Source organism: Blennius ocellaris, assembly GCF_963422515.1.
Source record: "Blennius ocellaris genome assembly, chromosome: 14".
Taxonomy (NCBI): domain Eukaryota; kingdom Metazoa; phylum Chordata; class Actinopteri; order Blenniiformes; family Blenniidae; genus Blennius; species Blennius ocellaris.
This window is the reverse complement of record NC_137663.1, coordinates 6247417-6273679: the sequence shown is the minus strand read 5'-3', so window position 1 is coordinate 6273679 and position 26263 is coordinate 6247417. Positions and strand designations below refer to the sequence as shown.

General features: G+C 42.2%; 2 protein-coding genes across 2 annotated transcripts in view; one reads left to right on the top strand and one right to left on the bottom strand.

Moving 5' to 3' along the window:
- Positions 1-679: 679 nt before the first annotated feature.
- LOC308139148 (GTPase IMAP family member 8-like) lies at positions 680-19200 on the top strand (the record flags this gene model as incomplete). Its single annotated transcript, XM_080508493.1, has 5 exons — positions 680-787; positions 888-993; positions 6811-7660; positions 8911-8957; positions 18143-19200. 5 exons carry the CDS (start codon positions 680-682, stop codon positions 19012-19014), a joined length of 1983 nt encoding a protein of 660 aa, XP_080364619.1. The 3' UTR covers positions 19015-19200.
- A 4383-nt stretch (positions 19201-23583) lies between these two features.
- The window catches only part of serpinf1 (serpin peptidase inhibitor, clade F (alpha-2 antiplasmin, pigment epithelium derived factor), member 1), a 7513-nt gene continuing 4833 nt past the window's right edge, over positions 23584-26263 (bottom strand). The window contains exons 6-8 of the mRNA XM_080508624.1: positions 25382-25521; positions 25093-25303; positions 23584-24042 (exon numbers count right to left, since the gene is read on the bottom strand). Of these exons, the coding sequence (XP_080364750.1) occupies positions 23792-24042; positions 25093-25303; positions 25382-25521 (602 nt within the window). The 3' untranslated portion in view covers positions 23584-23791. The remainder of the gene's footprint in view (positions 24043-25092; positions 25304-25381; positions 25522-26263) is intronic.

The following is a 26263-nucleotide window of genomic DNA, read 5'->3' as shown; positions in this document are numbered from 1 at the left end:
ACATTCTTTCTGATGTGAGAGCACAATATTCAGTGGAGTCACGACGTTGAGTGGTATAGACTCTCCCGTTAACGTACCTACTTCCCATCAGCGAAACACTCACCACAATCTTCAGTGAATCCTTGAGCCTGCCGGGGGCTCCAAAGAGGAGTATGGTATTTCTCCATCACACACAGATGCCTCCATTCGAGTCTTTGTAGCAGGAACAGTCTCTCTCACTTCATGGAGCAGGCAACCAACAAGTGTTTTCTAACTTTGCTTATCATGGCCTTGATGGATTCTACACTTCAGTGTGTCGTTTCAAGAGCAGGAGTGATGTTTCACCCATGCAAGTGGAACTACCCAAGCAATCATGAGGTCTGGTCCAGGACTGATAGACCCTCGCAGACCACTGCCATCCCAAGCTTCGGGTCCCAGGACATGATGCCCATACACCTGAAGGAATGCAGATTAAGGCCACAAGGCCAAAGACCTGAAAACACAGCAGCCGTTGACTCCAGGTCCCACGACACCCACCCAGAAGGAGTAGGGCATAGGGGCAGCCTAACCCTGCAACCCCCAGCCCCCAGAGAGCCACAGAGAGACCTGACGGGGTGAGCCAAGAACACAGGCAGCAACCCCACGAGTCAGCTGAGTGCGGCCAATCCTGGAGACCCAGCCCAAACAAGGGTAAGCCAACATGGGTCAATGCTCCAGTCACCCGCATGGGCACACCTACAGCCAGAGTGTGATGAGATATCACCCTGCATACCGGTCCAGGCCTGCAGCAGAGTACAAGTCGAATCAGGTAAGGAGATGTGCCCCCATCACCTCAGAGACCTAGAGGACACAGCTGACCCAAAACCCAGTTATCTCCGAGTCCAACCCAAGATGAACTCACCCCCCAGGGACAACCCATGCCTGCACCACAGGCACTGCTGGGTCGGCCAGTCACCACCTGCACCACAACACATCTTGAGGCAGAGTCCCAGAAAGGGCCCACCACCTCTGAGAGTGATGTGACTCATGAAAACAATAAAACTTAATGAAAACAGATCCATGGTCAAAGATCAGAATGTGATGATAATCTCACATATAGATTTTAAATCTTCCAAGCACTGTTAATACATTACAAACGTGTCATTTTATATTTTCAGTTCCAGTTAGATTGCCGTCATTTTGTTTCCTTGAAGATTGTTGTTGCTGGTGTTCTTGCCTCAGTGTGTTAATGTTGGCTCCACGTCTTCATAACAGACAGGCACAGACGGTTGGATGGTTGTTCTCTGTTGAAAATGTCTTGTTGCAGGAAGTTTGAAGTGATTGTGGACATTTTTTTTTGCTGTGTGTCAGACTGTCCAACACGTGCAGAGCTGTGAGGAAGTGTTTCAGGGAGGAGACTAACGCAGACTTTAAAGAAGTGGGACAGATGCACAAAAAGCAGCAACCCACAGCACAGGGACAATCATGAGCAGTGAGTGTTTTTGATATGTTCACTCTCTCTTCTTCAAACTGTGCCTTGCCACTATTTACTACTGTCATTATCTGGTTTCTTTCAATCATTTCCCTTCTTTATTATGCATAAGTGAGGTTTGATTAATCAGTGTTTGTGTTTTAAAGTTTTTACAGTGAACTAATGAGCTTTCCTCTTTAATATTAGCTACTGCATTTTATTCCATTCTGTTTTACAAAATTTGAATTTTATATTTTAAATGTGTCTCTGGTAATCTGCATTTTAATCATTTTAACTATCACATACTATTAAATTAAATAAATCTGTTTTAAATCTGAGGTTCCCTTGTAAAAAAAGACCTCGATCTCAACAGGTCTTTTTCAGTTAGATGAAGGTTAATGAAATAATGAAATCTACAAAGTCAGTCATGGTCAATAAGACATTATTACTGCTGCTGTTACACACAGTGAATGTAGAAATGTTCGGTTTTGGTTTTTTTTCTCTTTTTTTTTCTTTTCTTCTTTTTTTTCAATTAGGAGTTGGCGCTTAGTGTTTCAGTTCAAGTCAGTTTAACGTAGTGATTTCATGAAAATAATACATTTTACAGGTGCTACAGTTGTAACTTCCCAACAAACGTTATCTAACTTTCTCTGGTGGTTTGTCTGAATTGGAACCTCTTGCTTTTTGACCGCCGGACTTATGTTAGACACTCACAATTTAAATGCTGTGTGTTATATTAAAAATGTAATTAAAAATGTCTGATTTACTGGTAAAGAGGGGGAACAAGAGTGTTTCCCTGCCTTGGAGTTGAAATGTAGCTTGGAGTTGAAATGTAGCAGCAGAAATGTACAATCAGAGGCGTGACACCGATATGAACTGTTTTGTCAAAAAAACTCAACTGACCTGAGGTGAAATTAAAGGTACACCCAATGACTCGTTCACTGCTAGAATTTCGGGAGTCCCAAACAAATCAGCGGTTGTTTAAAATCTACACCAGCTTCTCCCGAGAGGCTAAAACAAGTCTTTAGACGTTGGCTAGATTACAGCAAACACACTTCAATAACAAAGTCGAAATGTCAGTCCTTCCTGTTCTTCCCCAAACATGCTCCAGTCGTGTGCATCTTTTAAGGACCTTAATATTTTATACATCTAAAATGTGTCAAATATTGGGGTTTAACTGTTGCTCCTTTGTGTACATTTTAAAATGAAATACACACTAGTCATTGTATGTCTCATTGTGTGTGAACAAGGATTTTGGTCTTTTTTTTATTATTATTATTAAAAAAGACATATAAGAAATGTTCTGTTTTGAAGTCACATGGTGATTATGTTTCTCCACAATTTCTCCACAGAGATTCGAGGCTCTTCGCTGAGATCAAAGTTTCAGAATCTTACAAAAAAAAAAAAAAAAATCTTGTCGGACCAGTCAAACGGTAAGGGTCATTCCAGTAACAGTGATGTGATCTGATTTCCTGCAAACACACACACGCACGCACGCACGCACGCACACACACACACACACACACACACACACACACACACACACACGCACCCACGCACGCACGCACGCACGCACGCACGCACGCACGCACGCACATTCTAGATCCAGATACCAGATCCATAGTTTATATAGACCTTTGCCTATGGTCTGGACAAGCCGTTGATGGCTGTAACATTAACAGTTCAAAGATCAATGTTTCAAAACAGGAGCTATGTTGACCAGCCAAACCTTTATGACACTAATCCACTTATGAAGACCTTTCAGATGATGTATTTGGGTTAGTCTTTAGACATGACTTTATTTTTCACCCTCCCAGAACCAGCCCTTGTGCAGGTATACATTTCAAGGAGCAAGCAATCAAACAGTGGGGCCCCTTTTGGCCAATTCACATTAAACTTTGACTTTTGAATAAGCCCTGCCCCCAAATGCAAAGGAGCCAATAGCGTTCAACTACTAACTGCCCAGAAGCGCTCCTTTGGCGAGTCTCTGTAAAGAAGCAGTGGAGCTAGCGATGCATCTGATTTTTAATGAGTTCAGTCATTTAAGACACAAAAATTGTGAAATGATGTGTCTGGGCCACCAGAACAGCAATGTCTCAGCCGGCGACGGCTTGTCCATGTTAGCAACAGTTGCTAAGGGAGTCAGAGCGTCGTCAAACTAGGGATCTGGAATATGGATCTAGATCTGAGCTGTCAAAGACTGCTGCCAAACAGATACTGAACAAACAGCTTTAGTTTATATATACAGTATATATCTTTTGGCTTGCTAAGACTAAGTGAGGAGAACTTAACTCGTGGATGTTTGTTCTTCCAAATATAGCGAGAGATATGGGAGTTCAGTGAGTTGAAGAATTTGTGGGTGAAATAGCAGGGGAGATTTTGGACTAGATAATTCAGCCAAGGAAGGATATTCATTTTTATAGTATTGATTTTCCAAATGAGAGAGGTTGGCAGGGAGGGCCATTTTTTCAGAAAATTATAAACTTTTTGGATTAAGGGTGAGTACTTGTTCTGAACAGATTGTTTAAGTCAGGAGTGACAAGGATCCCTAGATATTTGAAACCCTACACCAACACCTGAAAAGGAAGTTGTATTGGCATATTCTGGGGAATGTTAAAACGCATGACAACAGATTTTCCGAAGTTAATTTTATAACCGGATACAGCACTGAATTTAACTATGAATTTTAAGACTCCTGAGATTGAATTCTCAGGTTTAGTCAAATAAGAGCACATCATCTGCAAATAAGGAAATAGTATCCGTATCTTCATCTGTCCCCACTCCTGATATATCAGGGTTGATTCTAATGATTTCAGCTTGGGGTTCAATGAATAATACAAATAGTGAGGGTGAGAGGGGGCACCCTTTGTCGGCAGCCCCTGCTCACCAGGAAACCATCAGACAGCAGACCATTTGTCTTCACTCTGGCTATTGGCCTGGAGTCGAGGGCTTTAATTACATTAATAAAGTTGTGGCTTAGACCAGATTTTTGTAATGCCAGGAACAAAAACAACTATTCCACTCGGTCGAAGGCCTTTTCGGCATCAAGGGAGATGATCAAAGCTGGGTCTTTATGAGTGTTAAGATAATGGACAACATTAAGAGCACAGGGTACATCGTCTGTGCCATATCTTGATTTTACAAATCCAGTCTGATCTGGGTTCATTATTTTAGGGAGGATATTTTTCAGCTTCCAAAGACCTTTATAACAATTTTATAGTCCAGATTAAGGAGACTGATGGGCTAAATGAAGAACGGTTTAAGGGTTTTTATCCGTTTTCAGGATAGATTAATGGAGGCGTGTCTCCAGGAGGTGGGTATGATTAAGATATCGTTAATGGCAGGCACAAGTATTGGGTGAATGTCTGGTCAACGTTTTCAATAAAATTTCACTGGGATGCCCTCAGCACTTCCCATTTGGCATTGATTGAATTGCGGCCCAGGCCTCCTCCGCCATAAATTCAGCATCTAAACTGGAACAATCCTCCTCTGAGATGGTGATGTTGGCGTCAGCCTTCTCTGCACTGTACAAAGATGAATAAAAATGGTGAAATGTATTATTGATTACCACCGGGTGACAAGAGACATCCCCATTCTGTGTTGTTATCATGTTAATTGAGCGATCATTGTTCTGGTTTATCAGTTGGTGGGCGAGCAGTTGACTGGAAAGAGCTCTCCATCAAGGAGACAGACACTTTTATTTCATCCAACGTGCTGTTGATGGTATCCAGAGAGTGTCGACAGATTTGTCCATGTTGTTCACCCAAGAGGCCACCGACTTTATTTCTATCAAGATTCGCTCCACATTTGCTTGCTTGGTTGGCTTTAGTTTTGAGGAGCCAGCATCGCCGTGGTTGCGCTCACCTAGGGAGCATGGAGCCACTTGTTGAGCGTTGTTCTTCTTAACGTCGGCACCCGACGAGGAAAGAAATTGAAAAGTCTTTGCCTCGCTGCGTTTTTGACATCTCTGGAGTATAGTGCAAAAGTTTGAATTGGCTGTATCTGGAGAAAGTTGACAATTTGGTCAAAGTCTGGAGCAGAGCAAAGGCTCAAGCGTCCATCTTTGTCTGGATCACGTTAGTAAAGCAAAGATTAGCATGTAGACCCTGTGTCTGTGGCAGAGCTAGCGTTGGTTTACAGGTTGATAACTGCTCCTAATATCATTATCTATCGAACTCAATCACTGTAACAGAATCAACACATCTTCATAAAGTTAAACAGTTCTATCATAGCATCAGGTTTAACTAATCTCAGGTAATGCCCAGTTGTTACCACTTCCTTGAAGGAGTTCGGTTGTCGTCCTGCTGGAGGGAAGCTGGTGTCTTCTCCTGTAGTTAGCACCTCCTGCTAACTGTGGCTGGCTGGTTCTGCAGGCTGAGGAGAGGAAGATGAAGTTGACGATTCAGGAGTCCTTCTTTGCAGCTCCTGGTTGTTCCTTTGTCCAGACTGAGGAGCTGGTCGCTCAGGTCTGTGATGGTTTTCCTGCTGGTTGAGGAAAACACAAAGAAGTTCTGTGAAGCGTCGTTTCCCTGGTCCCGTCCTGGAGGAACTGGTTGGTTTTCCTTGGTTGATGGGAGATCAGACTCTGGGTGCTGGTCTCCGGATCCTGGGAAAGTCTGACCCTCGTGGTCGGGTCAGCAGAGGAGTTGAGGAGTGAAGGCCCCTGGTTGCAGGCCTCTGGTGTTAGCTGCATGCTAATGCTGGGTGAGCTGAGCTGCTGGGGAGTAGCTCTTCCTTGGTGTTCACCAGAGAAGGCTCGCTGCTAGAGAGACTGTGAGACTGGTTTTGCAGCCTTTTGTTGCAAGTGTGTGGATTCAAAGGTGTCGAATTCTGAGAGCTTCAACCAATCAGTGACTGGCTGAATGCATGGGGGAAGCGTCTTGTGAGCAGAACGCGGAGGAGGGTCTGCTGTGGCAAAAGGTCCCCCCACTGGGTGTGATGGTCAATCCCATTCCTGGGTCAGAATTCATATGTCATGGCTGTGTATCATGACATATGAAAAATGCCTTTCATTAGAAATGAACAAACTTTCTGGGGTCCTGTGAGATCCCAACAAATTGATTTTTGAACCATTTTCGCTTCCATACAAAAACTGTCACAGAACACGAATCAAATAATTATCGTGATCATTTGACAAATTGCAAATTGTGTGTGTGTGTGTGTGTGTGTGTGTGTGTGTGTGTGTGTGTGTGTGTGTGTGTGTGTGTGTGTGTGTGTGTGTGTGTGTGTGTGTGTGTGTGACAGGAGGCAGCACAAATATTCATTTTGTTTCCTTGGAGATTGTTATTGCTAATGTTGAAAGTGTCTTGTTGCAGAAAGGTTGAAGTGACTGTGGAGTTTTGTGTTCTGAGTTTTGTGTTCTGTGTCAGACTGTCCAACAGGTGCAGAGCAACCTCACCTCAGGATCGTGATGGTTGGGAAAACTGGGGTTGGAAAAAGTGCAACAAGAAACACAATCTTAGCAAAGAAAGTGTTTGATTCGAAGATGTCGACGTGTTCGTTGATGTGCACCTGTCAGAAGGAAACAGCAGAGTTTGGCGGGCAGATTGTGGCGGTGATCGACACTCCCGGTCTGTTCGACACCAAGAGAAGTGAAGAGGAGTTGAGGAAGGAGATTGGCAGATGCATCTCATTTGCTGCTCCCGGTCCTCACGTCTTCCTGGTGGTCATGCAGCCCAGCAGATTCACCAAAGAAGAAAAAGATACGGTGAAAATCATCCAGAAGCTCTTTGGAGAGAAGTCGTCAGAATACACGATGGCCCTGTTCACCCATGGAGATGACCTGCGGGAGGAAGAGCGCAACATCCAGGATCTCATCGATGAAAATGAGGATCTGAGTGTCTTTGTCAGTCAGTGCGGTGGAGGACACCACGTCTTCGACAACCGAGAAAAGAGTTCAACACAAGTCAGTGAGCTCTTGAAGAAGATCAACAGCCTGGTGCAGAGAAACGGGGGCAAGTACTACAACAGCGAGCTGTTCGAGGAGGCAGAGGGAGCCATCAGGGAGGAGGTGATGCGCCTCCTCCAGGAAAACCCTGACATGGATCGTGACGTGGCCAGAAAAGGAGCCGAGGAGGAGAACAAGTTCACCTTTTACGTCCGGAGAGGCGCTGCGATTGGAGCCGCCATAGGGTTTGTGGCAGGTCCAGTGGGCAGTGCAGTGGGAGCCACATTGGGGGCCGCCATGGGGGCCATAACAAGGGCCCTCCAGAGAAACCACTGTCGCACACAGTAATCATAAGCTGGTCGGCAGTAACCTCTCACAGCACCACGGTGGGAGTCATGTTTAATTTACTGACCAGACACAGACGTCCAGCTGACCACAGACGAACCCTCAGTGGTGACGACTGGACCATTGAAGCTCCTATGAGTGTGTTTCTGTGTCTCTACACATTAATCAAAATGATCTCATTCAATTAAAAGGCATTGATATAGCACCAAATAGTCATTTCTCTGTGTTTTACTGATGAAAACCAACAATTCCATGGGAGGAATTTCCTGTAGAACCACTTTCAAAGGGGGAATCTTCTGCTTTTCCGGTTGATGTGAGGTGATAAAAGGAAAGAAACACATAGGACAGACCAACAGAGTGTTTGAATTAGTCGTTTCTATGTAAGTCGCTGCTAACCGAGCTTAGCGCAGAATGTTCGGTTTTCACTTCTGACAACAATGTAACGTCCCCCCAGACGACAAGGTGGCTCATTCACCAGCTTTATTGTCACAGTTGTCTGTGACCACGCCGGAAACCAACAGGGACAAATCAGTTTTTCAGCAGGTATCGCGTTCCGTTCAGCCCGAGCTGTCTCTCCCTCGGCAGTTCCCCACGACTCTCCCGCTCCCTAGTGCTGCCTCATCCTGCTCTCCGCGGTGCATTCACTGACTCCCTTGCAGTCAGACACATGACCTGCTACAATATTTTGGATAGTTTAAATTAAGATTTCTTTGCATGACTTGTCAAATAATACCATTGTCATTTTAGCAAAAACTGTTTACACAATACCAATTTCTAAAATGTAATCCAGGTTTTAATGCTTCATAAAGACCTGGATTTATTCTTCTCATCGCTGAAAAGCATGAAGAAACAGACTGCTGTTGAAAAACTCAACATGATAGAAGACGTGAAACTCGTAGACAACCCTGAGCTCCTGTGACATTCCCCAAGGACAGAACTTTTTAATTTCTTCCTTTATTATATTGTGTATATTTTTATTCTATTTTCTTTCTTCTCTCATCTTTGTTATTATTGTCTACCTTCAAATTATTCCTGTTTTTATTGTATCATTCGTACCTCTTGTGTGACTGTTGACAAGTGTACAGAAATGATTCTTCAAATTAAAAGAAAGGAACCAGCAACACACAGGAAAACCGAAGTGACAGGAAACCACATGTTTAGTCAGCTAAACAGACAGAGCAGTGCAGAATAGAAAGTGAAACTATTCACAGACAGACTCTCAACAGACACTCCACCTCGCCTTCATCAGCCGCCTCACAGACGCAAACATGAGCTCAACCGGCAGTTTACTGGACTGTAAGTACATTTAATTTCACATAAACAGGCTTTTCTATACTCAGTTTCACTTCTCCTGGATTTTCACCTGGGTTCTCTACTACCAATCTGGATGTTCTCTTATCGAGGGAACTTCAGGATTAACTCTAACTCAGGCACATTGTAAATGTTGTTGCAGGGTTCAACGAGTCACTGAAGCCTAAGTATAAAAAATTGAAATTGTATCATTAAATATAAATAAATATACATATATGAATAATATAGGTGTAGAAATTATAAATATAGAAATTGTATAAACGTAGAAGATCTGCAGAAACCTAGACATCTATATATATATGAGAGAGAGAGAGAGAGAGAGAGAGAGAGAGAGAGAGAGAGAGAGAGAGAGAGAAAGAGAGAGAGAGAGAGAGAGAGAGTCATGTGAACAAAGAAGTCATGAGAATAAAAAGCCACATGATGGCATGCTAAATATATATGGACATATACTAGATATATGAAACATATCTAAAATATAAATTACAAATAATATGTAAAAAAAAACATTGTGCAGGATTTATTTTCTCCAAAAAATTCTGAAATCCCAGCTGAGGGCGCTGTACGTGGACGAGTTGTCCTGGGTTGTAGTTTCATAGAAGAGATGTACGTGGACGAGTTGTCCTAGAATTCCAGGAGCCGGCCCTCAATGCTGAAATAGTGGAGCTGATAAGTTCATTTTTTCACTAGCATACTTCACTTAGTGCAGTGGTTCTCAATTATTTTCTGTCCCCCCCCCCGTAGAGGACAGAATTTTTTTCAGCGCCCCCCCCCCCCCCGAATTGTACTACCATTGAGAACTTGATAATATTTATTTATTTATCTGTATAAACCACTGTATGAGTTGCTGGCACCAGCATTCTGCATACAATCGCCTGGTTATCAAAATAAATCTGCTATGGTGTGAGGGTTTTGTGCACCTTGCGATGTGGTGGGAAACTTTGTAAGAGGCTAACAGGCTTTTTTGTTTACTGATGCCGCGCTGACAAAATGACCGGCTTGTTGGCGATACTCATGGAGTTTACCATGAAAAAACTCCAGTGCCTTACTGACATAACTGGGGTGTATGGTCTCCAGGTGTATGGTGTATGGTCTCCAGGTGCCGTCTTCCTTTATTTGGTTTCATGCTGTCCGCTGCCAGAGTTTTTAGGCATAAAACACAAACGGGTGTTCACGGTAAACCCAAGAGCTATGTAGGCATCGTCATATCTCCTGCTCTTACTAGGTGTATGTTTTACCTTACTAGGCCCTTTTTTTAATCCTTCAAGCATGAATAGACACTAATACTGAAAGTCGCCCCCGCCTCACGCCCCCCCTGACACCCCACCACGCCCCCCCAGGGGGGCGCGCCCCACCATTTGAGAAGCACTGACTTAGTGATACAATTATGAAATTTGGTACATACCTTCTCCATTCCCTAACTAAAAAAAAATTCCTGGGTGTCCACTCAAAATTTTAAAATGGCGGCTATTTTTTCAAGATGGCCGCCAGTCAAGGTTTTAGCGACGAGTGTTTTTGCTTTTGGTAATCTTTTTATCACATTTCTTTTGTTTCACATACCTTAAGTAGAGTATATATGCACAAGTCTGATGTATTTCTGTTAAAGAGGTCATATGGCATGTAAAAACAAAGATGGCGTCCAATATGGCAGCTAAACTCATGAAATTATACTGTCCAAAAATATGTTTGGCATAGAAAAATGCTCTTTTATCACACCACACCAACACTACAAATATTTTTACAATAAATCTGTATGCCTAAGTTCAGTTTTGCATGTCTATGTTCAATTTAGGTGGTGGTGCTTTAGTTAGTTTTAGTTTAAAAGAGTGAATGTCAGTGCACAACCAGGGCACACTGGTGACTTCACTGCTGTGTAACTCAGCATGGGGTTCAGTGTCAGCTAATCTTGCTTTACTAATGCTGTACCTAGCTTTACTAACTCCAAAATGGTAGACTAGGACTAGTTGTAGTGTAGTTTAGTTTAGTGTCCCAAATGCTGTCTAATAGCCCCATATCAATTAGCTCTTAGGAAGTAATTGGTAGATTTGTTAGACAGCTGAATTGACAGGGTGTGCCAGCACGGGAGAGCCGAGCCAAGGGTAAGTGGGGCTATACATGGCTTTTTCATGTACTTACCCGGATGGTGTACAGATCACACGGGACTTAAATGGCACTGGATGAACGCGCTAGGTGTAGGGTGACCGAACCTAGTTGTATCCCATACATCAATGTGCGTATCAGACTAAGGTGGTAAAAGGAAACCCCTCGGCCTTATTTATGAACTCATAATGGCAAGTACAATCACAAGCAGGAGGAAGACTGACTGGAACAAATGTTGTCTTTGCCAGGAAGACAAGAAAAATGAAGGTCTAACTTCTCCCTCAGCCTCAGTACATCATAATCCAGAACATGATGGGTACGTAATGATTGCAATCAACGTGCCATTGTTCAAGGAAATTGGTGAAATGCCACTCATGTTTGACCCAGCAAGACTGGATGAAGGCAGTGGCACAGAGACAACACTACGTCAAAACATGGCAAAATACCACAAGACCTGTAGAGTCATGTTTAACAATGCAAAACTTGATCGTGCAAGGAATCCAACCTCATTCTACGCACCCATCAAGAAGAAAAGGCTTGACTTCTTCTCTCAAGATAAGACTACTACAGAGTCATTGAAACAGAAGCAGCTGAAAGAAGAATGCCAGCTGTTCTCCAAACTATTCATTTCTTATCAGAGCAGGGAATGTGACCTGCAGGAATTCTTTCAGCATGCAAATCAGTCATTCCCTGCATCTTTGAGTGAGGGTGGAAAACTTTAGAAAACTGAAGAAACAGACTGCTGTTGAAAAACTCAACATGATAGAAGACGTGAAACTCGTAGTGCAGCTCAAAAAGCTCTTATTTTGCATACCAGAATGCTCTTCTCCTGTGCAGTAGAGGACAAGTCGCCTCGTGCCCTAAATTCTCCAGCTGAGATGAAGAAAGTTCAGATCATGACATTTGAAGTTCCATCTAAACATCACACCAGCAGCAGCTTAAATACAAAGGTTCATGAATTCACTAGTTTCCTGTCAGTGTCAAAATCACAACACATAAGAAGCGTTGATTTAGCCTGAACAGGAGTAGAACAGAGAGGAGAGGAGGAGGAGGGATTACATATCTCATCTCCTCCACTCACCTCCTGGGAACCTGCCCCCACTGCTGAAAACAATCCAGCAGAAACCATCGTTACTGGGTTCAATCTCTATGGTAACTTACAACGAATAGCTAGCCTAATTGTTTATATTATTGGACAGTCATTTCCTGCTCCTCCTCTACGTAGGCTGCTCCACAGGGTTTGTTCTTGGTCACACCCTTCAAATTCTGCCCCTTTTATATGAATGTGCACTGATCATGCTGGCAAAAGCCTTGGTTGAATTACAGTTGATAACAAACTTCGTAGTACCATTTATCAAGGGTTGCACATGTCATGGTTGGTCAGTCGAGATAACAGGAACATATCCCAGGTGTGTTAATCCCATGCACTATTGCCAGTTACTTTAAAAAATCTAATCAGATTACTGATTACTAGTTACTACTTTAAAAAGTAACTTAGTTACTTCACTGATTACTTGTTTTTAAAAGTAGCTAAGTTAGATTACAAGGTACTTTTTTAGTTATCTTCAGCAGCTGCCGACACCCTCCATCATCTGAACACAAGCTGATCCCTGCCTCCTGCACCTGCTGGGACAGATTTAACCTTTGACCTTCATTCTGTGTTGTATTTATATCTGACTCACACGTTTATGATCACATTGTTACTGTTACTGCTGTTCAGCTCTCAGGCTCCCGTCTTGTGGAACCAGAACCCAGTTTCAGTTCGGGAGGCTGAAACAGTCTGTACTCTTAAGACCACTCAACTTTTCTATTTACTCAAGCTTACAGTTAGGGCTGCTTCAAAACACTAACCCCTACCACTCTCTCTACCTCTCTCTATCTCTCTCTCTACCTGTACCTCTCTCTACCTCTCTCTACCTCTCTCTATCTCTCTCTACCTCTCTCTCTACCTGTACCTCTCTCTACTTCTCTCTATCTCTCTCTCTACCCGTACCTCTCTCTACCGCTCTCTATACCTCTCTACCTCTTTCTACCCCTCTCTACACCCCTCTCTACCGCTCTCTTTCTCTCTCTCCACCTCTCTCTCTACCTCCCTCTACACCCTTCTCTACTGCTCTCTTTCTCTCTCTATACCTCCTTACCTCTCTCTACACCCTTCTCTGCCTCTCTTTCTCTCTCTCTACCTCTCTCTATCTCTATCTACCCAGACCAGGGTCTGTTTCTTGCCGATTCCCTGAATCAAGGATTGTATCTCCCCACCCGATCTATCTCTCTGTCCTATCATTTCCTCTCTTCTCTTCTCTTTCCTGCACCTCTCTCTCTACCTCTTGCTCTACCTCTCGCTCTACCTCTCTCTCTTCCTCTATCTACCTCTTTATACCTCTATCTACACCCTTCTCTCCCTCTCTCTCTTTCTCTCCCTATACCCCTCTCCCTCTCTCTTTCTCTCTCAACCCGGACCAGTGTCTGTTTCTTGCCGATTCCCTGAATCAAGGTTTGTATCTCCCCACCCAATCTATCTCTCTGTCTTCCCTATCCTCTCCTCTCCTCTATCCCCCAATCTCTCTCTCTGTGTCTCTCCTCTCCTCTCCTCTCCTCTCCACTCCCCTCATCTCCTCTCCTCTCCTCTCCTCTCACCCCAACTGGTCATCAGAATTCCTCTGCTTCTGACTCTGGTTTCTACAAAGGTTTCTTCCTGTTAGAGGGAGTTTTTATTTCCAGTCACAAAAAAACCTGCTGCTCATGTGGATCATTGGGTTTTTCTCTGTTCTCTGTTAAAAGCACCTAGAGACTGTGACTGTGTTGTATTTGGTGCTGTATACATAAAGCGGAATTGAATTTATTCACCCAGAGATGTAGTTGCAGTCTGTTGTTGCACTATTTCTCTGCACTGCCTGCTCTATGTGACTTTAATTGCTCCTCTCGCAGACAAATAAAGTATTTCATTGATTGATTGATTTAAAAAGAGGGGCTTATTGCAATGTTAAGGTTTAATGATGACAATGTTTGGTTCCAATTCTTTTGTGTCCCTGAACGCGTAGAACGAGTTGGCCTGTGATTGACTTACTCGTTACTGAAAAAGTGGTCATAGGAGAGTAATATGTTACTAATTAACGCGTTACCGGCATCACTGGTCGTAGTATAGACCTCTGAACTTAAATAGTGTGACATAAAAGTATTATAATGTCTTAGTAGTGTAGGGATTTACTACCTCATATGGATCACTATTTATGTTTTGGTTGGCTATCGATAATGATTAATAATTATCAAAGATAGTTATTAAAAATGTTGTTGAAATTTAATCTGATCTGTCTCAGATACCTCAGAGCTCCACCTGTCTAAACAGGAAATGATAGCCAATTCAGTTATATCAGTCTCATAAGATATACTAAACAGTCAATCGGGAATTTGAATTAATAGTTAAATTAATTACAATTACCAGAATTAACAGTAAAGCTTGAAGGATTTTAGAGTTCTTAACACAGAAGAGGTCGACATTTCATTCACCTTTGTGCTCATTAATAAAACAGCAAGTATGATTCCAAACATTATATTTATTAACAGTGAAAACAAATAAAACACAGATTCTAACTACCTATATACAGCTGGGTGTGTGTAGGTGCATGTGTGTGTGTGGAGAGAGAAAGAGAGAGAGAGAGTTGGAGGGAGTGTGTGTGTGTGCCGTGTGATGGAACTACAAAACAAGATGGCGGATCACAAGAAACTACATTCCAAATGGAAGTTATCAGAGAACAGGAAGTCTGTCCTGGGTCTCGGCCATGTGCTGATAGCAAAAGAACAATAGAAGCTAGCCGTAGCATCTGCTTCTGTGTGTCTCTGCTAAAGGACCATTTCTAGAATGACTTGATGTGACTGCGATTTGTCTTGTAAAACGTCAGGAGTCGTCAGATGGTGTTCGGTTATGGTGTGATGTTGTCTTTGATGTGATATGTGTAGGATTGCGAGTTAACAAGTTAGTAAAGCAAAGATTAGCATGCAGACCCTGTGTCTGTGGCAGAGCTAACGGTGGTTTACAGGTTGATAACGGCTCCTAATATCATAATCAAAAGAACACAGTCACTGTAACAGAATCAACACATCTTCATGAAAGTTAAACAGTTCTATGCATAGCATCAAGTTTAACTAATCTCAAGTAATGCCCAGTTGTTACCACTTCCTTGAAGGAGTTCAGTTGTTGTCCTGGAGGGAAGCTGGTGTCTTCTCCTGTAGTTAGCACCTCCTGCTAACTGTGGTTGCTGGTTCTGCAGGCTGAGGAGAAGAAGATGAAGTTGATGTTTCAGGAGTCCTTCTTTACAGCTCCTGGTTGTTCCTTTGTTCAGACTGAGGAGCTGGTCGCTCAGGTCTGTGATGGTTTTCCTGCTTGTTCAGGAAAAACACAAAGAAGTTCTGTGAGGGTCCCTGGTCCCGTCCTGGAGGAACCGGTTGGTTTCCCTGGAGAGCAGACTCTGGGTGCTGGTCTCTGGATCAGGGGAAGGTCTGACCCTCGTGGTTGGGTCAGCAGAAGAGTGGAGGAGTGAAGGCCTCTGGTTGCAAGAGCATCTGGTGTTAGCTGTGTGCTAGCGCTGGGTGAGTTGAGCTGCTGGGAGCAGCTCGTCAGCAACCCACCTACTTGGAGTTTGCTTTCAAGAGTCTAAATGGAGGCTGGCTGAAGCCTTTTGTCCACGTGTGACTTCAGAGGTGTCAAAGCCTGAGAGCTTCAACCAATCAATGATTGGCTAAATGCATGGGGGAGAGTCTTGAGTGGAAAGGGGGGGGGAGGAAGGTCCTGGAGAATGTCCCCCCCTTCCCCACTCTAGGTGTGAAAGGCCATCACATTCCTGGGTCAGAATTCATGTCATGACAAATGAATATTGTCTCTCCCCAGAAATGAAGAAAATTTTCTGTGGTCCTGCAGATCCCAACAGTAGTGTGACATATAGGTATTCTACTGTCTTAATAGTGTGACATAAAAGTATTCTACTGTCTTAATAGTGTGACATAAAGGTATTCTACTGTCTTAATAGTGTGACATAAAAGTATTCTACTGTCTTAATAGTGTGACATAAAGGTATTTTACTGTCTTAATAGTGTGACATAAAAGTATTCTACTGTCTTAATAGTGTGACATAAAGGTATTCTACTGTCTTAGTAGTGTGACATAAAAGTATTCTACTGTCTTAGTAGTGTGACATAAAAGTATTCTACTGTCTTAATAGTGTGACATAAAGGTATTCTACTGTCTTAATAGTGTGACATAAAAGTATTCTACTGTCTTAATAGTGTGACATAAAGGTATTTTACTGTCTTAATAGTGTGACATAAAAGTATTCTACTGTCTTAGTAGTGTGACATAAAAGTATTCTACTGTCTTAATAGTGTGACATAAAGGTATTCTACTGTCTTAGTAGTGTGACATAAAAGTATTATAATGTCTTAATAGTGTGACATAAAAGTATTCTACTGTCTTAATAGTGTGACATAAAAGTATTCTACTGTCTTAGTAGTGTGACATAAAGGTATTCTACTGTCTTAGTAGTGTGACATAAAAGTATTATAATGTCTTAATAGTGTGACATAAAAGTATTCTACTGTCTTAATAGTGTGACATAAAAGTATTCTACTGTCTTAATAGTGTGACATAAAAGTATTATAATGTCTTAATAGTGTGACATAAAAGTATTCTACTGTCTTAATAGTGTGACATAAAAGTATTATAATGTCTTAGTAGTGTGACATAAAAGTATTCTACTGTCTTAATAGTGTGACATAAAAGTATTCTACTGTCTTAATAGTGTGACATAAAAGTATTATAATGTCTTAATAGTGTGACATAAAAGTATTCTACTGTCTTAATAGTGTGACATAAAAGTATTATAATGTCTTAATAGTGTGACATAAAAGTATTCTACTGTCTTAGTAGTGTGACATATAAGTATTCTACTGTCTTAGTAGTGTGACATAAAAGTATTATAATGTCTTAATAGTGTGACATAAAAGTATTCTACTGTCTTAATAGTGTGACATAAAGGTATTCTACTGTCTTAATAGTGTGACATAAAAGTATTCTACTGTCTTAGTAGTGTGACATAAAAGTATTATAATGTCTTAGTAGTGTGACATAAAAGTATTCTACTGTCTTAATAGTGTGACATAAAAGTATTCTACTGTCTTAATAGTGTGACATAAAAGTATTCTACTGTCTTAGTAGTGTGACATAAAAGTATTCTACTGTCTTAGTAGTGTGACATAAAAGTATTATAATGTCTTAGTAGTGTGACATAAAAGTATTCTACTGTCTTAGTAGTGTGACATAAAAGTATTCTACTGTCTTAGTAGTGTGACATAAAAGTATTATAATGTCTTAGTAGTGTGACATAAAAGTATTCTACTGTCTTAGTAGTGTGACATAAAAGTATTATAATGTCTTAGTAGTGTGACATAAAAGTATTATAATGTCTTAGTAGTGTGACATAAAAGTATTCTACTGTCTTAATAGTGTGACATAAAAGTATTATAATGTCTTAGTAGTGTGACATAAAAGTATTCTACTGTCTTAGTAGTGTGACATAAAAGTATTCTACTGTCTTAGTAGTGTGACATAAAAGTATTATAATGTCTTAGTAGTGTGACATAAAAGTATTCTACTGTCTTAGTAGTGTGACATAAAAGTATTCTACTGTCTTAATAGTGTGACATAAAGGTATTCTACTGTCTTAGTAGTGTGACATAAAAGTATTCTACTGTCTTAATAGTGTGACATAAAGGTATTCTACTGTCTTAGTAGTGTGACATAAAAGTATTATAATGTTTTAATAGTGTGACATAAAGGTATTCTACTGTCTTAGTAGTGTGACATAAAAGTATTCTACTGTCTTAATAGTGTGACATAAAGGTATTCTACTGTCTTAGTAGTGTGACATAAAAGTATTATAATGTCTTAGTAGTGTGACATAAAAGTATTCTACTGTCTTAATAGTGTGACATAAAGGTATTCTACTGTCTTAGTAGTGTGACATAAAAGTATTATAATGTCTTAGTAGTGTGACATAAAAGTATTCTACTGTATCCAACAGATAAGAAGCTTCCGGACCTCCGGCTGGTGCTGGTTGGAAAAAGTGGAGCTGGAAAAAGTGCCACAGGAAACACTCTGTTGGGAAAGAAGGTGTTTATCTCTAAGGTATCTTCTGCTGGAGTGACCACAGAGTGTCTGAAGGAAACAGGAGAGTTTGAAGGCCAGACTCTGTCTGTGGTGGATACTCCTGGTCTGTTTGACACCAGGATGACTCAAGAAGAGGTGATGACAGAGGTTAAAAAATGCATCTCATTTTCTGCTCCTGGTCCTCACGTCTTCCTGGTGGTGATCCACTCCAACAGATTTACAGAAGAGGAACAAAAGACAGTAAAACTCATCCAGGAGCTGTTTGGAGAAAAAGCAGCAGAGTACACCGTGGCCCTGATCACCCACGGAGATGACCTGGAGCATGATGGAGTGTCCATTGAAACCTTCATCAGTGAAAATCCAAAGCTTCGTGACTTCATGAGTCAGTGTCATGGAGGATATCACGTCTTCAACAACAGGCTGACAGATCCAGGACAAGTCCGAGAGCTGCTGAAGAAGAGCCACCTGATGGTGGAGAGAAACGGAGGAAGTTACTTCACCAATGAGATGCTGCAAGAGGCTGAGAGAGCCATCAGAGAGGAGATGGAGAGACTTCTCAAAGAAAACCCTCAATTGAAGCAGGAAGAAGCTCGAAGACAGGCCGAGACAGACAACAGCTTCACCAAAAAGGTTGTGAGTGGTGTGATGATGGTTGGTGGAGCAGTTGGTGGAGCAGCTTTAGGAAGTATCTTAGGTCCTGTAGGAGCTGTAGGTGGAGCTACAGCTGGAGCTGCAGCTGGAGCTGCAGGTGGAGCTGCAGTGTGCAATTATTGCGTCATCCAGTGAAAATCAGAACTGATGATCTATTAACTGCAGCTTGTCAAATCTATAAAACACCACTGAGGAATCACTCAGGTTATATTAACATTAGATTCTGCTTTTCACTCACGCATCATCTTTTACTAACAGGCAGGTTTCTGCAAAATGAAAACATCCTCCTGTATCACTTTTATTCAAACTGTCAGAAGAGAAAGCAACAACATTGATTTTCACTCAGTGTTCAGTCACAGTGTGGTTGATTTGGTTTGACTTACTTGTGAAAATAAAGAAATGATAACTGAGATTGTGTGTGTGTGTGTTTGTGTGTGTGTGTGTGTGTGTGTGTGTGTGTGTGTGTGTGTGTGTGTGTGTGTGTGTGTGTGTGTGTGTGTGTGTGTGTGTGTGTGTGTGTGTGTGTGTGTGTGTGTGTGTGTGTGTGTGTGTGTGTGTGTGTGTATAAAGTGGAAGATGTTTGTAAAGGTTTAATTTAAATGAAAACAAATCAGGTCACCGTGATGTTTCATGTACAGATTTTAAATCATTCAAGTATTTTCACATTTGCTAAATCATCACAAATATATCATTTGATTTTTTCAGTTAGATTGAAGTCACTGTTTCCTTGAAGATTGTTGTTGCTGGTGTTCTTGCCTCGGTGAGGTGATGTTGGCTCCACGTCTTCACGACAGACAGGCACATCCAGTTTGATGGTGGTTCTCTGTTGAAAGTGTCTTGTTGCAGGAAGTTTGAAGTGGATTGTGGAGTTCCTGGTGGTCGTGCAGCCCAGCAGATTCACCAGAGAAGAAAATGATACGGTGAAAATCATCCAGAAGCTCTTTGGGGAGAAGTCGTCAGAATACACAATGGCCCTGTTCACCCATGGAGACGACCTGCGGGAGGACGAGCAACATCCAGGATCTCATCGATGAAAACGAGGCTCTGAGTGTCTTTGTCAGTCAGTGTCTTTATTTATATAGCACTGAATACAACAAAGTCATATCTTGGCCCTTCTACAGAGGGAAAACAACAATTCCACATGAAGAACTTCCTTCAGAACCAGATGTAGAGATGGAGACTTCCTGCTGATCCGGTTGGGGTGAGGGGGTAGAAGGAAAGAAAAAGAAAGACAGGTTGTTGCAAGGGATTTAAACTCTGGTTCAGGCAGTGCAGTATTTTTGTGTTTCTGATAGAAATATCGCACTCTTGTGTTCTCAAGGTGGAGCCATTCTGATTTCGACACAAAAAACATCAACACAAAGTTCAAATGTGCCCAAATATTCAAACTTTTACTAAAAATAGACACTTAGAGCATCCGGCCGTCCGGTCTGGTCTCTTTATTCTACATTATTTATGTTGTTTTTGAGGTTGATTTGTACCAGGAACTAATTAAAGAAAAAAAAAAAAACATAAAATAAATACAGGAATCCAAAATGGCAAAAACAAAATGTCTGACAGTTGCTTTTAGCAGCTGTTTGCACTAGCAGTGCTGCCGCTTTTACCAACAGGGCGACTGAACCAGTCATATGACATATTTGTACAGGTGCAGTTAAAGTAGCAGCAGGTTTAACTATTGAATGGCCACGAGTTACCACGTCCTTAGTGTCTGTAAAGAAGGAGTTGGCTGTGGTTCAGGATGGAGGAGCTGGAGTTCCTCTGTTTGCAGTTAGCACCTCTGTGCTAGCTGCAGTTAGCAGCTCTGTGCTAACTCTGGTTCGGCCACGTCGTGCAGGAGGAGAAGAAGAAGCTCGTGATTCAGGAGAAGTTTTTGTAGATGGGAAGAGTTGGTCACTTGTATCCTGCTTGTGGTGGCAGAAAGGCAGAAAGACTTCTGTGAACTGTTTCTTAATACAGTTGGAGATTATACATATTCAAGGTTCTTTTCAATGAAGAGAAGTGGTGAATGAACAAAACGCTGGTTCAGAAAAGCCAAAACATACAGCTGGCATTTATTTTAAAAAACAGAACAAATCGCACGCCGTATTCTTTTAGATCCAGGTTGATTAATTTGTTTCCGTTTTTGTCCTTTCATTTCGGAAAGTTTCCTTTTCACTCAGTTTCACTAATTAATTGCACAATTTGCGATCAATCACATTGTTTGTCTACTGAAGATTGAAGCTTGTCATGGATATTTATTCTGAGAAAACCACGGAATTAATGTTGACTCAACACACAGAGACTATATTTAAATTTGAAGACTATTTTTATAATGTGCTTTTAGCGTTTGGTGAAACTGCTTCTCTCCAAGATCAGCAAAATATTAAAAACATAAATAAATTAATAACTAGTAAACATCCAACATGAGTCTGGGTTTAGTGGTGGACCTGACTGCAAGTCCTCCACTTTGGCAATTTGAATATTTCTAGAAACAAAGTTGTGAACTTATTACATGAACTAAGTGGCAATGATATACTGTAACACACTGTCAGGTTTAGGCTACAGACATTTATTAAATCTGCAAGAAAGAAGAAGACAACACGAATGAGCTTTGGTTACTCGCGAGGAGAATGGCCTAGGAGCGTGTTCAGATTACACCTCCTACCCACTCTGAGCTTCAGACCATTCTCCTGCGTTTTTATTTCATTAAACAAAGGGGAGGGTTTACAGGATACACATCATAGTAACAAAACATTCTGTGAGTTTTAACAGTTTATCAACTATGAATACAATCAAAGGACATCCCGCGCATGGGACGTCGAGATGGCAGCTGTGTGGAAGACGCGGCTCATCTTGTTTATCAGCCTCGGTCAGGTTGACCTGCTCAGAACATGTGATTAGTGAGCAGCGCCTGAGAGGCGCTGCTAAGAGAGAATACACAGAAATAAGATAGAACTTGAATATGAATATAATTAAGCACGAATATGGCAACTATATATAAAATTACTCTGAGACACACACACACACACACACACACACACACACACACTATACGGGAGAGCCAGGGAAATCTGTTTTGCTGCAGAATTACTACTGTACTGCACTGTGGTCATAAAATTCGGCTTTTCAGAGTAAAGCTATTGACTTTCACTTTGTCAATCAATCGTCAGAGAACTTTTCAAGGGAAACTTTCGACCTTAATCTTTCGGTATTGTGCTGCTCTGTCGTCACAGTGCTGTATCCAGAGACGCTACACATACTGCTGCTCCGGTACTGGAGTAAAAAAACAAACAAATAAAACCAAAAGTAAACAAAACTACTGAATTACGTTAACAAATTAAACGTCTCAAATCAGTTAATCAAATTAACGCGTTATTTTTGATAGCACTAATAGCACAGCACTAATATGTGTCACGGATCACGGACAGGACCCAAGTGCAGGACTCTGGAGGCAGGCTGGGTTCAAACAAGTCTTTTATTTGAGGACAGCACAGACCGATGAATCGCAGGATGCTCCTTGACATGAGGAGCACAGCAGACTTGACTCCAATGACTGGACAGGACAGACGAGACATGGACGACTAGCACTGGACCGGACGGACGGGACATCGCTAACAAACAAACCAACACACAGACAGGACATGTATAGAGCAGGGGATCACAGAAAGTGGCCACAGGTGTGGAGCTGGACAGCCCAGACCTATGGCCCGCCCACTCTTAAAGGAGACCTCAAGCCTAGTTCCTGACAATATGTATATATTGTAATAGATGTAATGTATCTTTGATATGTGATTTTATTTCATATTTTGATGCTTTAATGTGAAGCATCAAAATATGAAATAAAATCACACATCAAAGATACATGGGTTTCTGTCAAATGAGCAGAGAGAGAGAGAGAGACAGAAAGACAGACAGGCGGCAAGGTTGAGTAAAATATGCAAATATGTCACATTACCTCTTAATTTATTTTTAATGAATACTCTTACCTCGACTGTTTCCCTCATTTGTTACACATGTATCCTTACAAAAAGCAGCAAGTGACCGACGTTCCAGTATTTTTCCACCATCAGTTTGGGACTGTCCCCCTGCGTCACCGTGGGTCCAGGTCAGCAGCACCCAGTTGCCCTGCCGGTTCTGCTACAGAACCACCAAGAGCGCCAATAAAAAGCGTCACTTTATCCAGAAAATACCTGGATATTGTTTAGCCTTTTCTATTTGAAAGGATACTGAGTTTCGATGGAGCTAATCACACGGTACCTGCTGAGAGCAGGTGTTCACAAAATGTTAATGCCCCTCATTGTGGACGCAAACAACTTTATTGGAAACTTTAGAGTCATTAGTGTGGACTGGCTGTACGGTGAAATTAGTTCATGCCCGATTGTTGGAAGAAAAGCAGGACAAAACCATCACAGCATATGCACTTCTAATAGGAAAATAAGCGTGACCCAGACAGGAATGATTATTCTAATTGAAGTGTATCGGTTACATGAATTAAGATTTTATTATGAAAAATAGAGTAAATTCTGTGATATTTTGTGACCATTTGATGAACTGCCATAAGACTGGGTTGCAACAACACAAAGCTTCGAAAAAAGAGATGACAAGAGTGCAACAAATTATTCAGGAGTTGTACACAACATGTAGGTCCAGGTGTTTGACCACCGGGGGGCGCTGCAGTCAGGAGTGAACCATCATCTGAAGAGAATGAAGGGCCGTAGAGACATGTCTGTTTTCAATGTGGTGTTTTTATTTTTGTACCAACACGGTTACAATCTGAGAAAACATCATCTCATGTTAACGCGCTCACGCTAACAAAACATCAAGATCTGATCGAACGTGCCCATGAGCATCCACCACCGTAAAGCTAACACCTGCAACCCCTCCTAGGACCCGCTAAGAGCGCCGTGTGCACTGTCATTTGTTTGTCTGTTTGTTATATCCTCAGGTCTTTGGGGTTAACCACCCGGCCGATGAAGAGCAGCGCCCCCGATGTGTCGTCGCGGATCAGGAAGAGGAAGGGTCGGTCCACACGGTAGGTCAGGTGACTCGGCGGCGAGGCTGCGCTGGCGTACTGGTTCCCCTCCGGCGCCGTCTCCATGACAACCTTGTGGTTGACGCTGCCAACCTTGGTGGGCTGAGGCGAGATTTTGTCCAACTCCTGGTTGTTGAGCCAATCAGAAAGACCTGAGGAGAAGCAGAGGAGATCTTACCAAAACTACATCTTTTTCTCAATTGTGTGGAGAAAGTGTTTCATCCAGTCGTACACAAACACAAAACCACCAAATCTCAGGCAATTCTTTGCTGCTGACTCTTGTTTGATGAGCTGGATGATGGGAGTGTAATGTAATTTCCCAACTTTGCCAGGATCCCTGGAGATTCCTTTAGCCTATTGTTTCACTGGGAAACAAAACATCTCCTCACACAGCTGGAAAAAAAAGAGTTTAAAGTGGTTCTAATATGTCAGTACCGTTCTGAAGGAATTCCCTCATTACACTCAAACAAACACGTATTTCAAGCATCTCAATATATTGGGTTTGTTGACGTCTCAGTGGCCACAGGACCTCCCAAAGACTCCCAAGGCAAGGTCCTGTTCGTACGCTCGATCGTCTATGATCATCTATGATCCCTTTCACAACAGTTAAGACTATTATTGTGGCTTCAAAACCCTTTTTTTGAGAAAGTATTTTTTTCCCAGGCTGAATCAGTCGAATGTTGATATTTTCGCTTGAGCTGCTACAACGCCATCTTTGATATCCCAGAAAGCCTCGTGCGCAGATTTTGGAAGACGACGTCATCTTTGGAAATCGTCCCGAAATGTAAACAAACTCCGGTGGCTACAAACTCCAGTTTGTCTGTAAACATATCGACTTTGGTATTATCGATCTGGGCAACTGTGGGTTAGAAATTCGGGGAAACGGGTGTTAAGTGGTTCATTCTCTCAGCACTTTGGCTTCAGCCACAGCTGTTAATTGACTTGATTTGACTTCTCTGTGCAGGCGTGACAACCTTCATGATAAGAATAGTTCAAACATTGTTTTATGGGTAGAATAACTTTGGCAGGTATTGGTTTTGAGTGTTTACTGTAGAGATCATGTTGGTCATCTCTTTGGGAATGATTACATCGTTGTATTTCTTTTCAAACAGTCGCAACAAAATCAACGTGGAGAAGCCGGTCACGGTGATGCCGAGGTGACCGCGCCGTGAACGTGTGACGTGCCGTGCGGTTGGACTGACCGAGCTCTCCGAGCAGTGGCATCACGTCTGTGGAGTAGCTGAAGCTGAGGACGGGCAGCGTGAGGGACACCTGAGCAGGAAGCAGCGTCATGGAGAGGTCCTGCACGAACTCTGCGGTCAGACTTTCCTCCAGCAGGGTGGTGTTGGCGCTCACATCATCGGGCAGGAAGACAAACATGCTGATGTCGTCCTGCATCTGGATCTGAGCGATCTGCGGGGGGGGGGCAGGTCACCGTCAGGCCCGGGAGACACGCCAGAGGCCATCCGAGTTGAGAGAGAGAACGCTCACCGTGCAGCTCAGGTCTGAGTCTGCGCCAATTTTCACTGGGTAGTTGTCCTGCTGCATCATGGGAACTCGGGCCGGCGCTCCCCCGTCCACCTGGAAGTTGTCGAGCGCACCGCTCTGACCGAAGCGAGTCGCCCACTTCCCTGATTACACACAAAGAGTTAGAATTCACTCTCGTACAGCAGCCCTCCGAGCCAAGCTCTGTTTTCAAGACTGTCAACACATTTCATCGTTTTACAACTGACCAACACGGCAAAGCTTCAAATCTCATACAGACGATGTCAGTGATCCCAAAAACCAGCATGCTCAGTTTGAGGCGGATAACTTAATTTCTTTGGGGATTACGAGGGCTTCAACCAATAGAGCACTTCTATTTAAAACGTGGCGTCATCTGCAAAGAAATACCTGCCAGTCTCTGGAGCTGCTTCCCTGTTGCCCTTTCAATGATAATGTTTTATGATCATTATACATTTCCTTGTAAATATAGAGGGTTCAAGGTTGTACAATTCCCAAGTAACAGTTGGGGAAAATGCTTTCTATTATGAGGTTAAAGGAACACTTGTATGCAGATGACATACACCTGTTTTACTTTGACTTGAACGATTTAAACTGAACAGCTTGCGTTGGTTTCATATAGGAATGTCCCAATTGAACGTTTTGGCAGTCGTATCAGATTGTATAGAATCCTGATATGATGCCGACATTTTCGTGGCCCAGAAGTTAGTTTTCTAGTATAAAACGATATGAAGTTGTATAGTTATGAAGCACCAAAACGTTTGGTTTCCACCTCCACGCCACCACCTGTTTACATCTTTACTCTTTAATTTTTAAATTAAAAAAAGTGTTAGGGTTCATAGGTTTATATTACTTCAAGATGTTTGCTTG